The 18,330-nt window shown below is 32.5% G+C and overlaps 1 protein-coding gene across 1 annotated transcript in view; it reads right to left on the minus strand.

Moving 5' to 3' along the window:
• Positions 1 to 18,330, minus strand: part of LOC149415033 (voltage-dependent calcium channel type A subunit alpha-1-like) — a 260,436-nt gene that overhangs the window by 48,755 nt on the left and 193,351 nt on the right. Inside the window, exons 26-28 of the mRNA XM_089642980.1 lie at positions 8,456 to 8,539; positions 7,014 to 7,202; positions 94 to 188 (exon numbers count right to left, since the gene is read on the minus strand). Coding sequence (XP_089499106.1) covers positions 94 to 188; positions 7,014 to 7,202; positions 8,456 to 8,539 — 368 coding nt within the window. The remainder of the gene's footprint in view (positions 1 to 93; positions 189 to 7,013; positions 7,203 to 8,455; positions 8,540 to 18,330) is intronic.

Here is an 18,330-nt window from a genome sequence, read left to right on the forward strand (position 1 = left end):
TTGAAAGAATGTACCGGTAAATTATTTCTTTGGACCGAATTGAAGAAAGTTAGGTTAAGTCAGTGTGAATAATTGCTGGTTTGTTTGTCTTACCTGAATAGCAGCATCAGACCCTGAATGAAGTTCCTAAAGTTGTTGTGCCGCGTAATGGACGATTCCGGCTCCTCCACATCAATATTCCCGAAGACCTGGTCAATGTCGAGCAAAACATAGTAACGGATGCCAAAACCAACCACCGCCACCAAACAAACAAAACAAATCACTGCTACGGCCCAGACAAGGGAACAAACTCCCTCTATCAAGGGTCTGGCTAACATTCTCCAATCACAGGAACCAATCTAATAGTGGAACGGGACATCCAATTGCTAAGTTACCTATATACACAACAAACACATGACCAAATGAAGATAAATGTTACATGATCTGATGATTTGGTGATTCTGTGAATGTGACGTGTGTCTCGTGATACAGTAATATGTAGATGTGCCACTATTCGCTGTTTTTTTGCTCGTTTTCTAAGTGATTTATTTTAAACCGTCACATTTCAGTCGTCTAATTATTATCAACGTGAAATCTAACATTTTAAATTTTGATCGGTGGTTTTCTACCGCGTGAAACTACATATATAATTTAGCGTTTTTAGCTTGCCGTCATCAAAAACAAAATTAATTCATTGAAATGAAAGGGTTATAATATTGATTTAATATGAATGAATTCTTTTACAAGACTTTGCATATGACGAGCATATATACGCAATTCGCAAGATTTCTTCAATCGAGAATCGAGTTGTCAAAATGATATTGTAAAGGATTAGGAACATTTCCATACAGGATTATCTCTGTACCGCAGTCTCCAGTGTTAATTAGCACATATCATTATTATTGTCAATGTTCTACAGAGTGGCACGACACATAATATTCTACTGTTAAATTACTTGAAGTCTATACAACCATTATTTCTACACATCAATAAGTCAAGTTAATAAAAGGAGGGAGTTCAGGTTCAAACAATAATAACCAATGGTTAAGTGAACAATTTAAAGCAAGTTGCAGATGCTCTAAGTTTAGTGTGATCGCCCAATATACCAATATTCATCACTTCATATCTGCATTACATATTATTGGATACAGATCAGTGGTGGATATTTTGCTTTGTATGGGAGAGATGATCACCCGGCTTAACAGAGATTAAAAGGGAAATAATATATACAATTAGCTCCTTCACTCATTTATTATCTCTAATATGAAACTATTTAATTGTTTTTAAAGTCTTTGGCAAAAATAAAGTGTGTATTAAATGTACATAACCTTACTTTTTACGCAAACACTACAATCAGTTTTTAATAAGAGAACCGTGCTTTTATAAGATTATATAATATGCATACATACACGGTGTACAGAAACTCGTAGTACAAGCGGGAAACTGATGAATCTACATCACATTATTATAAGTTTTTTTGATTTGAGCTTTCGTTTTCGAGTAAATCACGTTGGAATTTTTTAGGTCAAATTTGCAAAAATCGGTCGATAGTGAGTTAACCCTTAACTATCTACCCCCGGACTCACAGACATCAGCGATAAAATTTTTTGAATAACTAAGCATGCACACATCTTTACATTTCGTAATTTCTCCTCACCACCGGCAGTGCCGCGCCTGCACTCGTCGAGGACACATGTGCATTTGGTGAATAAAATAACTTCTGTCACAGGTCTGAGAGACCGGGGGTAAGTAATAAGTTTTAATTGCAATTTTGTAATCTTTTATTGAAATTTGTGTGTTCATGTGTAAGATGATTATCGAATTTATGAAAATTAGTAACAAGAAGTTCCTAATTCATTTTCCTTTGATCATGGATCCCATCTTCCAAATGTGTTAATTTTTTACTTTTTTCTTGAGTTTATGAAGAGATTTAACTATGTATCTAAGATATACCTTGGGAACAAGGCTCAGATACCCGGGAAGGCATACTGTAGAACCAGAAGACATAGCCACATATCCAATGTCAACCCTGGTGAACTTTATCAAAGGAACCAGGCGTCTGTTAAAGGAATGAGGTAAAATGGGAATAACACAGTGGGCCTATGGCCTAAGTGCTCACGGGAACCTTACGTCAACCTTCTCCCATAATAAAAAATAAATACTGTTGATTTTTTATATTGCTACAATTTTAATATATAGTAAAGTAGTTTTATTTCAAATTATCTCTCACTGCCATAGATTTTTTTTACGAGAGTATTATATCACCGATGTTTCACAGACCGAGGGCAGATATGGGTTAATATCAGCTGTTAAATGTATTTTCAAATGTGTTGTAGCGTAGAACAGGCTGATAAAAAATTTTTTAACTCATTAGTTGGCGAAAAAAAATTAAAATAAAAAAAAATCGAATTGCTCAAAATGAAAAAAAAAGTTTTTTTTTTTTTTTCTATGTGATGTAGATTCGCCGGTTTTCCGCTTTTAGTATGAGTTTCCATACACTGTTTATTGAACATATAGAAAGTAATACACACTTGATATATGCAGTATGTAATAAAGAAGTAAAGGAACTAATCGTACATGCATTATTTCATCTCCCCGCCATTCCGACACTGTAAAGTAAGGTAATTAGTGTCAGTGTACTGTGGTCTACGGATACATATACGGGTCGTATACATATATATAACTACTGTCAACTGTATAAACAACATGGCCGCCACGGCAATTCACATCAGCAACAAGACAACAGACAGATGGCGGCCATCAACCAAAACCCAGCCGCCGAGACCGTGCCCGACCGGCGTCTCACCGGAATAAGAGAAGGAGTGCGCCGAAAAATGTCTGAAAGTTGTTATGGCGGTTGAGGGCCTCAAACGGGTCAGAGTGAATGTTGCCAAAGACCTGTTAGGATGATAAAACGGGTCAGAATGTTGCCACACACCTGATAAAGTTAACTAATTCGTTGGAAAATTCAAATATTACCTTCTCGCTGCAAGTTAACCTAACCTTAACTAAATCTGTTGGGATGATAAAACGGGTCAGAATGTTGCCACACACCTGTCGGGAAGATAAAGCTCATCTGTTGAAAAAATCTAATAATACCTTTCAGTTGCAAGTTAACCTAATCTAATGTAAGGTCATAATGTTGCCACACACCTGACAGGATGAAAAAGCTCTCTAATGTGTTGAAAAAGTAAAAAAATTACCTTCCCGTTGCAAGCTAACCTAACCTAACCTATAGTTCTGTTGGGATGATAAAATGGATCAGAATCTTGCCAAACACCTGTCGCGGTGTTAAAGCTCTCTAATTTGTAGAAAAAGACTAATATAACCTTTCTGTTGCAAATTAACTTAACCTAACAAGATGAAAAAAGGGTCAGAATGTTGCCAAATACTTGTAAAGATGATAAAGCTCTCTAAATTGTTGAAAAAAGTCAAATATTGCCAACACGTTGCAAGTTAACCTAACCTAACCTAAATTTGTTGGGATGTTACAAACGGGTCAAAATGTTGCTTCACACCAGACCTGTTGTGATGAAAAGATCTCTAATTTGTTGAATAAGTCAAATATTAACATCCCGTTGTTAGTTGACCGAACCTAACCTAAATCTGCCGGGATGATAAAGCTATCGAATTTGTTGAAAAAGTTAAATGTTACATTCTCATTGCAAGTTAACCTAACCTAACCTAACCTATAGATCTGTTGATATAATAAAAGCTTTTGCTGTAGTCACTGTACCTATTCAACTCTTTCTTTTTGAAAATGTCAAAACATTCCTGTTGCAACTTAACCTAACCTTTCAGTTGCGAAGTTTAAAAACTTCCTTCTAATCCCAAGATGACACGTCAGCGTAATAATATATTACTGACTTACTTAATTCTCCGAAGAAATTTTTTCTAAAATAGTAGTTTTTTAATAAATTTATGTTGTTAAATTATACGCATTTAAAACAGAAAATACTCGATAAATATTTTTCATTAAGACACATTTCTCTAATGGTTACGTGTCAAAAACGTTTCGGTCTGTGCTTGATTTTATCAGTCGATTATTCATATATAAATATATATATTTTATTATCAATGTTTGAGGCTTTCACCCTTCAAGGGTGTTCTAGGCCATAATTTCAAATTATAAAGAGAGAGAAGGCGAACTTGTATACATATTAATTTTATTTAAATGGGCAAATTAAATAATTGGTAAATTTAATGATTGAAGTCCAGTTCAGACTTGAAAGAGATGAGATGTTAAATAGAGGGGAGGAAATTTGAATAAAGCTTGATAGAAGAGAGGACATTTGTTTAGAGAGGGACAACCCAAAATTAGGTGACCTAAAGTTCCTACTTCTAGATCACTAGAAAGTAGAATTTGGGGAGTCAAGAATATATTTTTTTAATGGAATTGTTGAAACCACGGTTTTGACGGGATAGTCCTTTGTATCGAGGCATAGCAGGCTCCCTTGGATTGACTAGCAATGTGCCAATACACTGCCCAAACATTGCAGGATCTATCTTTGAGAATGGAAAAATGTCAGAAGGGAGAATGTGGTTTGTGAGGGTAACAACAAGGTTGGATGCTCGACCTTGAGGTTCTCACTATTATTCTCGACAACTAACGCCATCTATGAGCAATCTAATATCTAGTGCCATCCATGGTGAACTCATACACTAATATCAAAGATATTACAGTTTGTTGAATTTAAAAAAAATTAATTTATTTGTTTTAATTTTTGTATAAATTTTGTAGTCTTTTTTTAATGGTCTTCTAGTTAATGATAAGAAGTATGGCTATGCTATACATTTATAAGCCGTTCTAACTAAAAATACGAATTATTCAACTTATTATCACATTATATTAATGAAATTTTATAATAATAACATGTGTAAAAATACTTATACCTACCCTCAGTACTAACTTATTTACTTACCTACTGTTAAAATAACCTAATAATTATTTGGTATTTTTATGTAATATCTACAAAAATGTAAGGGGGATGTTAATTGTGTTTCATTCCGCTAAATCATAAAATTTTCCGTTTTTTACTAATGAAATATAGATTTTTCTAAATGATGAGATATCTACATAATATATTGAATAAAATCACATGGGAGTTCTATCTATGTAAAAAGGGGAATTGTAGACAGATCTGACAAGTATAATATCCATAAATCAACTAATGTACGAAATTCACTAGTAAACCCTATGAAAGTAATGAACCTACAAGAATAATGGGGTATTTTCACTCCTTTAAAAGTTATTGGTTCCAATTGGCTACAACGTTATTATGACATAGAAAAAGCCACCAGCTGGTAAGACGGCTGTCACTAACGTCGATTGGCGTCAGATCAACGCCGCCGAATTCATAAATCTATATTTATAAATGTTTTCGAAACGTTTTTCAAGAATAAAAAAAACAGTGAAAATACCCTATTACAATACATAGATATTTTGACACATTGTATACTAAACATAGGAACCTAGTGTATAATAAATAAAATACAATATAATATTGTTAGTTAATTAAAAATAAAGAAAACAGATTTTCATAAAATTGAGTAATAATTATTACAATAAAGTGAGTGTAGATTTTGAAAATAAAAATAGTATGGGACTTTGCTGATTTTTGGTGTTTAAAATTTTAAATTGCATTTTTCTGTTCGTAAAATGAAAGAGTTTTTCATCTGTTTTCAAAAACAGTATTTCATTTTGAAATACACATTAAAAACAGCGAATCTATTTGAAATTGAATGTAAAGGGGGAATATTTTGTGACATGATATTATTTTTTTTGTCTATGCCTGAGGGGTTATAAGATTAAAAAATGCTCGACAGTAGTTAAAACATTGAACAGGAAACCGATAGAAGTATATTGTGTCCCAAGTAAGGTTAAATTTCCCTTACTTCCAGAAAAATTGATTCAATGTTTTATCTTCAGCAGATAATCAATTTCATTGGCATGTCTGAGTATACTACAAGTCGAAGTGTCTTGCGTATATGTTGGCGGCATCAATTTTCTGTTCAATGAGTGAATAAATATGTAGTTATATTGGATAAAAAATATACTTAAAATTTATGTTTTTCATGAAATTAAATATTTATTGGATTAAACAAAAAAATACTTTTTCATAAAAATATAAACAAATGTATATATGTATTATAATTAAAGGTTTTCTGCATTATGTGTAGCAGTTAATAACAAAAAAATTTGACACAAATTGGGAAACTTTGTATTATTAAAAACTTGTTTTATTTATTATCGTTTTAGGGCCAGTCGTTTGAAAGACAGTCGCATTTGACATTGTTAAAAATCAACGAATTTTTTGACATTTTAATGGTCCGCGTTAAACTGCCGATTCTCGGAGGGACTGAAGAATATGTGCGGCAAAACTGTGTACCTTAAAGAATGCAAGGCTGATGTAAACGTAATGAGTTAGATTAAGAAGGGACGCTTCCTCGGTTTTGGGTATGTGGAGCGGATGAACGAAGAAAGAAGCACAAGGATAATAATGTACGATGGCACGAACATGTTGATCAAATACTTGAGACGGGTCATGTCAAGAGAATAAGAATAACAGAAAAATAGTTTGTGTTATCGTCATTTATTTTTGGAGTATTATGTCGTGTTGAGCTACCTCCTTCTTTAGCAAACATTTCGGACAGCGTAAGTGTCCAACATCAGGGCAGATGTGCTTGAAGTGTGTGCGTGTAGATTCGATACCGTGTTGCACACTCCAATCATTTAAGGGCTGGTACTTCAGTATACTTAGTTAATTTTAAAATGGTTTCCGGCGTTTAGTTTTAGATACCAAAAACTATTACGTTTGACACTGCAATTTCGTGTTAGTTAACGTGGACCTTTCAAATGTCAAAATATTAAAAATAACGTTGATCGTCGATTGTTACCATGTCAAATTTTTAAAAATGGTAAACACAATCAGATAAAATTGATTCCACAGTAGTTTAACGAACGAGTTTGATTGCATGGAGATACAAATTATGTAAACAAATTTTAGAATGTATATGATAATTTCGAGACATACCTGCATTCCGATAATTGCGTAGATGAAAAACAGCATTGCGATTAGGAGACAGACGTACGGCAGTGCTTTAAAACTCTGGACAAAGGTCCAGAGAAGGATGCGTATAGTATACCCTTGTCTCAGCAGTTTTATGAGGCGGGCGGCGCGAAATAACCTCAGAAATCCCACGTTGAAAAGTGAATCGTGCGTCTGGAAAGTACGACAATTCAATATTACGGAAACATATTCATAATAAAAAATAGAATGTTATAAATCACAGATAATTGATTCTGTTGGATTTGAAGGAGAGGAATTTTTGAGAAGGAAAAATTCTGGAGATCAAAGGGTCTTCTTCATCCGGCATCTTCCAATCAGGTCCGCCACGCAGCTGATGAGCAGAAACATCCGCCAAGTCCTGGACAAACCTCACCCCATGAACCTGATAAGTCACCAAACATAGCTTGCCGCTCGGGGTGATCTATACCAGAGGTATTGGTTATACAATGAATGGATCCACGGAGATATTCATTCTTGCCTCTTAAAATCGAGTGTTGCAATGATCTACAAATTCCAAATAGGGCATTACTAATAAAGTGTTTTAAATTTTATACAACTGATAAACAACCATTAATTTAGGTATGATAAATGGTTGTTAGTAAGGGGGACAGTGTTTAGATTATGGAAATGTGTTTTACAGTGTTTTTACTTGGTAAAATATGTTCGGCAATGGATATGCAGTGTTTGATTGCATACAAATATTGGCTCACAGCCACAAAGGAGACCCCGGATCAGATTTTTTAAAAGGTGAGTAGGTACACTGTATGTCCAAAAATGCAATAAAACCATAGACGTCCAAATTGATAGACTAGCTCATCAGGGAAAGGGAAACAAACCAAGTTGCATGGAGGGGGCGTGACCGTATCTCTTTATGTAATTTGTATCGGTATGTGAATCTGACCATATAAAGGCAATTCACATTGTAATATCAGTTCCTGTCTCGAGAACTGAATATTTTGTTCCACTATTTAGTTATAAGCACTTACAAATGGGTTATAATTTACCCACCTCACACACTTTGTGTTGCTACGCAACTCGATTTGAAGGCGGTTCGGTTTTCTGACCTTTTTTACAAACATTCCGATCCTGCGCAGAAAAGTCTCATAATAGACTGCGCTGCAAACCGTTGTCTTTCCTTAGCAAACTTTACTTTTCTGCGCAGGGTCTGGTCATTTCAATGTGCGCTCTTCGGCAGTCGACGTACGACTGATGTCGCAGATTATTCAAAGCATTTTTGAACCCTCCTGGTGCCAAAAATATAGTCACGTGAAACCCATATTTCATGTTAAGGCAAGTCTATGGATTAGGATGATGAACACTAATTTTAGAAAAAAATTGCATATACAGTATTTTACCTGGGGACAACCATGCTATACATGTATAGATAAGATTTTTAAATAACTTACGCCTATTTCCTGAATCAGGGCATCAATTATACTCCCCAACACCGTCACAAAATCAAACGTATTCCAGGGATCTTTGAAGAAATTCTGTAACATTGTACAAACAACATGAGAACACGGGATAAAGTACGCTAAAGATATACCACCAGATGCCACCACTAACTATGTATGTTATTTGATTTTAAATTAAGAACATTTATGGGAAATCAATTGAGCAATTAAATAATTGATTTTAATACAAAACAAAAAAAGTTGTATGTAGCCCTTTATAACAAAATTTAAAAAAACTGACATAATTAAGGTAGATGCATACTAAATTAAATTAAGATTTTTTAAAAAATAAAATAGATACATATTATTTTGGAAGAGATTATTAATTAAAAGTTAATCTTTTGCTATCAAGTGGCAATCTGTTGTATACATTTTTGGTTTGTTTTTGTTTCATAATGGAATATGGAATGATGCTGATGAAAATATATTTAAAGAAAGAGAAAGTGATACAATAGAAAAATGGTTGATAATTTTGAGAAAAAGCATTTTGGATTTGCAGGGTGACATTTTGATACATTTGGGATTTAATCATAAAAATAATATATTTCTAATTTTGAACTATGAGAACTATCTATGATGTCTAATAGATAAGTAGGAACTACAAAAAATGACTCGTACTTAGAGATGAATATGTTTGTGCTAGGTAATGGTTTTAAAATAATACAGAAAACTTGTTAAAATAATCACAGACACAGTAAGAACTAAATATTTTTTTATACTATGTATTATTACTAGAGTTATTTTGAGTAAAAAAAATAAATTGATAAAATAAATAAAAAATTATCAAGCATATTTTTTTGACTAAAAATTATTTAATTGATTTATTTTAAATGTAATTTAGAAATAAAAGGTTTTTTTTAATTTCCAATGAGAGTTTAAATTAGTACGAAATATGATATATTTAAAATGTTAATGAAAATAAAAGAAAACTCAAAATAAATAATGGAAGAGAAGAATTTTGATAGCAGTTTTTGAAAAACAAATATAAATAATTAAAATATTGTTAGGTTCAATGAGGAACATCAAATTTTTCTTCTCTAATGAACGTATTCTTATTTTGAAATTTGAACGGTCCCTGATTTTTGGCCCGTTTCGGCTTTTGATCAATTTGTGATCACCTGTAAAGCACAACGAAATGTTGTTATGTTTTTCAACAATTAGTTCAAAATCTGAAATGGCCCGAGAGTCGGATTTTGTGGACCATTCAAAATGGTGCTGATCGTCGATTTCATTCTAATCTAATGCAATCGAATTTTAAATACCACAGTGTAAGTGAAAGAAATGAGAAAAGATTGAGTAAAAGATTAAATTTAAATATGAAAAAATGATTATCGTCAATCCTGAGAAATTAACCTTTACAATGCTGGACGTTTAATGCAATCTACCACACGACGCGGCACATTTGATACAATGCAGTGTTTTTATGCTATGGTAAACGAGCAACTTTTTAAAACAATGTCTTGCCGGCAAATTACTTCCGTCAAGATTTTCGTATTGTCGTGTATTGCCTATTTTTGTCAACTTGTTGCCATGTCTTGATGGTGAGTTCACTCGGCTACTGATATAACAATATTTCTTGGCCTATTTATCTATTTCCTTCTCGCTTGTTACGTATGTGCATCGCTGTTCGCCACCTACCCGATACCGAAACTGTAATTATAATTTCGAACGCGATTAATATTAATAAAAGATTTAGCAATTTAGCAAGTTCTTGCAGGAGATCATTTAATGTGTTGCGAATTTGCTATTATGGCAGTATTGATGGACAACATCTTGCTCTGCAAGCCAGCCAAGACAATTGTTCGGCAACAGGCAATAATAGGCAATTTATCTTGCTCGTTTACCAGCACTTTTAGTGGAACTTCATGTATCATATATGCAAAATGCACGTATGAGAACAGCCGCCAATGAATCACATTTGCAACACCAGCATAGAAAAGGTTAAAGTTAAGAATTGTGCATCAGAGCTAGTTTAGTAGCGAAGAGTTTTGAAAATATTTTGATGTTCCTCCTCTAACCTTCAATAGATATAACTCCGCCTTAAAGAGAGTCATGATTGTTACCTTGCATCCGAATGCGATCAATTTCAGCGTTGTCTCGATCATGAATAGAAGGGTAAAGGCAAGATTCATGTAGGACAGCGTGTCGATGAGAATAAACGGGGCTTCATGGAACTATTGGCGGAGAAGGGGCGGGAAAAATGCCACCGAAGCGTTAGTTATTGTGGAAAATAGCTTAACTTTTATCGGGAGACGAATTCACTCTATTCACGCACGTTATGATGTTAATATTATTGTCTTATGTTTGTCATTGAGACTACAATTGATGTTTCAACTCGTTAACACTTTGAATGTTAACTTTTGATGACGAGGATATGTACAAAAAATGACTGTATAATATTGTGTTGAGTTTTGTAAGTAAAATGTAAAAAAAAAACACAGAAGAGAAAAAAGAGAGGTTCGTTGGAGAAATTCAAATGTACAATTGTCATCAAGTAATCAATAAGCATCATTTTGTTTTTTTGACATTTGAAAGGACAAAAAAAAAAAAAACAAAATTGCGATTCGATAACACTGTTACATTTGATAATCAGTGAAATAACTGGCCCTTAGTTTCGTGGAGGGCTCGAACTCTGAAGTGAATTTGAATTTTTAAATAAACATTCGGCGCATTCTTAAATAAACTTCGTTAAGTAATGTAATAATGTTGAAACGATATTGTGTAATTGAAGGTTAATAAAAACACGACAGAATGATATTTAGCAGTAGTAGGGTTAAGTTTTTAGTCAAAGTGCTAACCAAGACATTACTTCAGTAACTTGTCGACATCAAAATGAGACAAAAATTATTGTTAAAGACAAAAAATTAACATCACAATCATAACGCAGGTGGGAAAAAATGGCAACATTTTGTGACATGTTTAAAGATAGATTATGAACCAATTATTAACATGCATACAGAGATTAATAATTTAACACAAAAAAACGTGTGAATTTATCTGATGACTGACAAATGCTTTCAAACTCAAAAAAATAAGTAAAATTTTTTTAAATTTTATGTTGTGCACATCTTGTGACAAAAAATATTGCCATTTTTACACAAGGACGTGAAAACCTTTTGTTCTTTTCAGTTGGTATTTTTGTGGTGACCTCTTCATTTGTTTCTTGTATTTGTTGTTTGATGGTACGGGTAACGTTAAATATACGTGCAACACAAAAATGCAAAAAAATTGTAACAATTTCAAACTGGTACCAAGTTGATCAATTTTTAAATGGTCACCCTAATTAACCCTCAGAGTACTAACACATGGTATTGTTGAATATATGTGTATGTATAGCTGGAGAGACTGTGAAATCCCCAATTGGGGTAGGAGATGAGGAAGAGTAAGGTGGGGAAGTCAGATCTGGTCACCGTTGGCGGGCGATACTGACAGTATCTTCCACTCTGGAACTTGCCGCAAATATATTAAATTTATTTTAAATTAATAAATTGTGAAAAGAAACAAATTAATAAAGTAAAATTTGAACCCACTACCTCTGGATTTGTAGCCAAGGATCGTAACTGCTCAATCACGGAGGCCGTACAGAATTATATTTATTTTGAAACAATTAAGTTAAGAAGACAAGTGAAGAATTTTCGGAAACTTTCCCTTTAATTCAAACATTAACCGTTCATTTAAATTGTTTCAAACAAAAGTCAAACAGTTATTTTAAAAATTGGATTTTTGGAGAGAAAATAGGAGTTAAAGTGGGAAAATAAACTCCGATTGTCAAAACATTTCGAATCTTTTACATTTTAATGGTCCCCGGTAAAATGCCGATTATCAGCTCGTTTAAGCTTTTGATCAAATTGTGATCAGCTGACAAACATAACAACATAACCATTGTGCTTGTTAGGTGATCATAAATTGATAAAAAATCGAAACGAGCCGAGAATTGGAATTTAACGTGGACCGTTCAAATGTCAAAAAGATAAATGGTGCCAATTGCCATCAAATATAATGGAATTTGAAATAACCCAGCTGACAGATTTGAATTTGGAAAAATGTTACATTATTTATTTGTTAACCTGTCAACTGAGGATGGACAACGGTATCCTCCATACAAAAATCGATGAAATTTTTTAAAGCAATTTCAACCCATATACAAAGAAACTGTATGAAGAATAAGTTCAGAATTGCTTGCGCTAAATATTGCTTTGGAAAATTCTTTTTATTTCATGTACGCAGCTTCTCTGACGACTTTGGAATTAAATTATCTACGATTTTTTGGCGTGTAATTTGTTCTCATGGCCACGGACGTCACCATAGTCAACTGGTCAGTGGAAATTTTTTTTTAAATGCTCGAAAATTTTCTTGTACTGTGGTAACTTATGTCATCATATCTCGTACTTTTGAAATTGTTACTTTTTTTTTTTTTTTAAATGCACATCAACACAAATTACAGCATGCAGTAAAACTGGACGACCCGGCTCAACAAATTATTGATTATTATTTCGTAGCAACAGAATGCTCACATTTTTTTGGCTCAAATCGAAAATATTTTAGAATAAACATGTTACAATTTAATTCAATATTTAAGACCTTTCTTAGGGTCTCAAATCTTTGGCAAAATTAAAAAAAATATATATTGTTGACATATTGATATTAAAAATATTTTATCGTAACCTTAACGTATCATGCAAAAGCATTAAAAAAATATTTCCCAACACATAAACATGGTTGTTTTTAAGCACACAACATAAAAAGTAAGTATTAAAAAAAACATGGAAAAATATTGAATTTATAAAAAATATACATGTTTTTATTTTTTAAGAAAGACAAACATTCACAGGTTATGAATAATCTGATATTAATTTGAAAATCTCTTACTACCACCACAGTAAGCGGAAAATATCGCTTTTGTTGTGATGGAGGACTTAGTCAGCCGAGGAATTGAACTCACAATGATTGGGTGGGACCCAGATGCGATGCCAACTCAGCCATTGACCAGCATTAATTATTGAAGATAGTACTATTATACTTAATCTTCAATGATTAATCCGAATTAACTTAATTTTAATGTTTTTCCATAGTTGTAGACATTTAAAAAAAAAAATTAAGTAGATCAAATGTGTTCTAGTTAAAAAAAAAACAGTGTCCGGAAACTCGTAGTACAAGCGGGAAACTGGAGAATCTACACCACATGGGGAACCCAAAAAAACATAAAGTTTTTTGATTTGAGCATTTTCAAAAAAAAAAAAAAACATGATTACACCGGGTTAAATGAAGGGTGATTTCAAAATAATGCTTCAAATCCGAGTTTCTTCATTTGTTTTACTTTCAAATAGTTTTAATTAGTTGGGTACTTTGATCTTCAGTAATAATTTATAAGAATTTGATAAAAAAAAAAAAAAAAATCAACTTCTAACTCGATTTACTCGATAACGAAAGCTCAAATCAAAAAAATATATACTACAAAATCGACTCCAAATGTGATGTAGATTCACCAGTTTCCCGCTTGTACTACGAGTTTCCGGACACCCTGTATAATATATACTATTTTTATAAATATTTAAAAACATTTTCTGGTAAGACAGTACAATTTACAAAAACATAATTTTGCAAAAAATAAGTGAGTTATTACAAATTAGATTCAGCTGGCGCATGGCAAAAATTTATTATTGGCGACAAAAAAGTTAATTAAGTGATTTTTTCAGTCTTAATCTAACCTTTTCAACGCAACTCATCCCGCTATGCGGCATGCTTTGACGCAATGTTTTAGTGTAAATTCGTAGATCACAATATAGGCGACAGCCGCGAAAGTAAGGTTAGAACACATTTTAAGTTTTACCCAACAATTTATTGAAATCTATATGTTGATATATTAGAGATATATTATTCAGGTGTGACCAACTATAAAATACATAAATACAAAATTGAATAATAAATAATATAGTTAATAAACATTAAATCATGCGTGAGGAAAGGGCATGCACATGCAACATAGAACGTGGAATGTCATGCGACTTATGCCGTATGCAGAAACATGCAAAGTAGAACATAGAACACCAATACAGTCAGAAGCCATGCTAAGCGCATTCCCGTGCCGCATGCATATGTTATCATAATAAGGGGTTTCATGCGGGGAGAACTAGACTCAATTACAAGGACAATTCTCTGTTATAAGGAAAATAAATTCTCAATTACAAGGACAATTCTCTGTTATAAGGAAAATAAATTCTCAATTACAAGGACAATTCTCGGTTATAAGGACAATACATTCTTAATTACAAGGAAAATTCTTAAAACTCAATAAGGATGATACTCGGTTACAAGGAAATTTCAAAATCATTACTAAGGGTTTTATTTATGAGGACAATAAAATTTATCTAAATTATTACAGGGTAAATATTTAATTACAAAGTTGAAGGAAATTTTTTTTCAATAATTCTAAGTTATAGTTTCATCATAAATTATTCTCAATTTAACCACTTGAGTAATAAATACCCAAATTTGGGTAGCATCGCCAATTCTCTTGTGCGGCAGCTACCCACATTTGGGTAGCACCGCCAATTGCCTTGAGCGACAACTACCCAAATTTTGGTAGCAAATTTTCATGGAGATTTTTTTAATCAAATCCAATAAGCAGGGAAACATACAGGGTGTCCGGGGGAAAAGTACGCTAACTTCAGGGGGTGATTCTACATGATAGTACAAGTAAAAAAAGATACATGATTTTTTTCGAGATTCCAAAGTTTTAAGGTAGTTGTTGGGTTAAAAAGTTGATTTGTTTGTATGGGAAAATAAATATTCTTCTACGGAAGAAAAAAAAATAAACATTAGATTTTCGAAAAAGTTATTAATCTTTTTTATTTCTACCATCATGAAGAATTAACTCACAGTTAGCGCACTTTACCTGCAGATACACTGCAGGTTGATTCATTGGCTTTAAACCACAGTAAGCAGTTTATATGTTTCCATATGATCGCGGCCGAATCTTAAACTTGGAAACTCTATCACCCAAGTGGTTAAAGAGAAGTACGTCGCTTATTAAATATTTTCAGTAACAAAAACCATCCATCTGATAATGAATCAGTTAAAAGTTTTCCATTTTGAGTATGAATCCTTAAAAAAATTGATTATTCTTGTAATTTAGTCTGTAAAATCAAATGCTATTTGATAAGTAAATCGAAATGCACATATACAATTGAATATCATAATAAACCATTCAATATTAAGGAAGGTACGGGTAAAAAGGGATAATAATGAAATATTATAAATTAAAATAAACCATGATATAAACACAGGAATGGTATGACTTAATATCTAGATATGTAAATAATTCATCACTTACCAGATCTTCTTAAAATTACACAATTACATATTTTCCAGCAGAGTCTAAATGATCATTTAATTTAATAAGTATTTAGCATCTTTGGACAAAATTAAAGACATTGCAGGAACTGCGATACAAGACATCTTAAGGTTAAACGAAACGCAAGTTATAATCTACGCATTCACAGGTGGCGTTAATTATTATTTTTAAATGCGCTTCTTGCAAGTTGTGCTTTAAAATATTAAGACAAATTATTTATCTGCACCCGTACACACGCAATATGAATAAATAGTTTTATCCGCATAAAAACTCAATTCTTTCAAGAGAGGCATACAAATACAATATTGGATTGAATCGCCGATACAATATTGTATTTGTATGCCTTTATCGAAAGAATTGAGTTTTTATTCGGACAAAACTATTTGTTTATATATATATTGCATATCTACATGCGCAAACAAATATTTCAAATATTTTTACCGTTGAATTCTAACGAACAGCAAAAACGTGGCTAAACTGAGAAATTACTGTGTATTTTTTTTATTACTATACCGTGTTGCGCTTCTCCCTTCTTTAGACAACACTTCGGAGAGAGTTACAGTGATCATCATCAGGGCGGATGTTTAGATTGTGTTGAAGTGTGTGTTTATGTATGTGGAAGTGATAACGTATTGCGCGCGTTAATTCTATTAGGGCCGGTACTTCAGCACAAAAATTAGTTAAATCAATGTGGTTTTCGGCGTTTAGTGTTTCAGCCGCTGGTGTTTGCGCAATTGAAATCCATAAAAACCTCATTAATATTGATACGAGTACTTGATGGCTACATCGAAACTAAACGCCGAAAACCACATAAAATAAATTAATTATTACACTGAAATACCGGTCCTAAGAGGATTAATACTCGCAATACGGTATCACATAAATACTTCACATCAATCTGCACATCTGCCCCGATGATGGACACTGTGACGCTCTCAGATAAGTTGGCTAAAGAAGGAAGAAGCGTAACAAGGCATAATAACCCAAAAATTTATCACAATAATACTTTTAGCCGTAAAAGTCTAAAATCATATTGAACTTAGAAATCAATTATTGTCTCTCATCCAATTTGTGAAATGTCTTTAATTAAAAATATTATTGTACTTACTTGCATATTTCCATGGAGATGTTTTTCAAACATAATTTAAAGTGATTGCTAAGTGGTTAAATATTATATAGACATTGTTAACATAAAATATTATGTAATTTTCTTTAGTAATAAGTTATTAAAATTTATTATTTACTAGCCGAAGTCTCGGAATTGCCCGGGCTTTACACAAAGTTTATCGAAACATAATGTAGACAGTTTTAGGTTTGTTTTGAAGATCAAGTGTGGAAAATTTCATCAAGCTAGGAATTAAAGTGTAGATTTAAATGATATAAAAATCAATTCCATGCGGCAGGACGTCCGTCCGCCACTAAGCACAGACAATCTCCTTTATTTAAATAGATGAATGTACTATTTTTAAAGACAATTAAAAGTGTATATACTGTAATGTACTTACTAAAACAAGTAATACCTATCATATAATTGATTACTTATAAATAACTACAATAATGTACTGTGCGCTCCTCTTCCAAACAAAAGCTAACGCTTCTATGGAAGAGTAGTATTCAAATCTTTTAATATGTATTTCTATGTAAGTATCTCTAGCTATATAAAGGAGGAAACACAGATGCCGGCAGATTGTACTAAAGCCGAGCTGTTGAACTCGAGAACAAGTCGTAGAAACAATCTGTTTTCATGTGACAAATTTTAATGTTAACCGTGTGCGCGTTTGGTGTATTTTCCGACCGTGCAATGGTGCAGTAGGAATCAACGATTCTAGTCCCCCGGAGCATATTCCATTGAAATGCGAGGAAAACAATGTGAAAATAAAAATGAATAGAAAAGTTTAATTTTTAAAATCGTATTTTTAAACATTTATTTATTTAATATGCATCTAATTAGAATATATTTTTATTTTATTTTTAGATCAATTTTTTTGTCATTGGCGTCAACACCTAAATCTAATACAAAAAATACATCACAAAAACACTTAAAATACAAATATATAATAATGTTCAATGCTGAATATTTATTTTTCAAAATCAAGAAGATTCTGCCAGAGGTATTAATAGTTCACAGTCCATTTCAAAATAAATTATAATCAAATGGCGGTATATTTTATACCATCATAACAAATGAATACGCCGTTTCTCCGTAGGGGTAGGCAGTGAGGTTAGACCGACACACAACTCTGTCGTGCCACACACTCCTTGCTTCAATCACATTCAAAATCATACATAAAAATAAGAAAACACAATATTTCGAAAACATTGTAAGGGAATTTGTAAGAAAATTATTGTAAGGTCACTTCATCATGTTTATACAATAAAAATTATAAAAAAATAACAAACGTTACATTAATGGTGTGAATTGGGAATTATTCGCTTTCGCTCTTTTTAGGATTTTATTCATGGCATCCATATT

The sequence above is a fragment of the Hesperophylax consimilis genome, chromosome 19, assembly GCF_061612785.1.
Source record: "Hesperophylax consimilis isolate HC1 chromosome 19, BYU_Hcon_1.0, whole genome shotgun sequence".
NCBI lineage: Eukaryota > Metazoa > Arthropoda > Insecta > Trichoptera > Limnephilidae > Hesperophylax > Hesperophylax consimilis.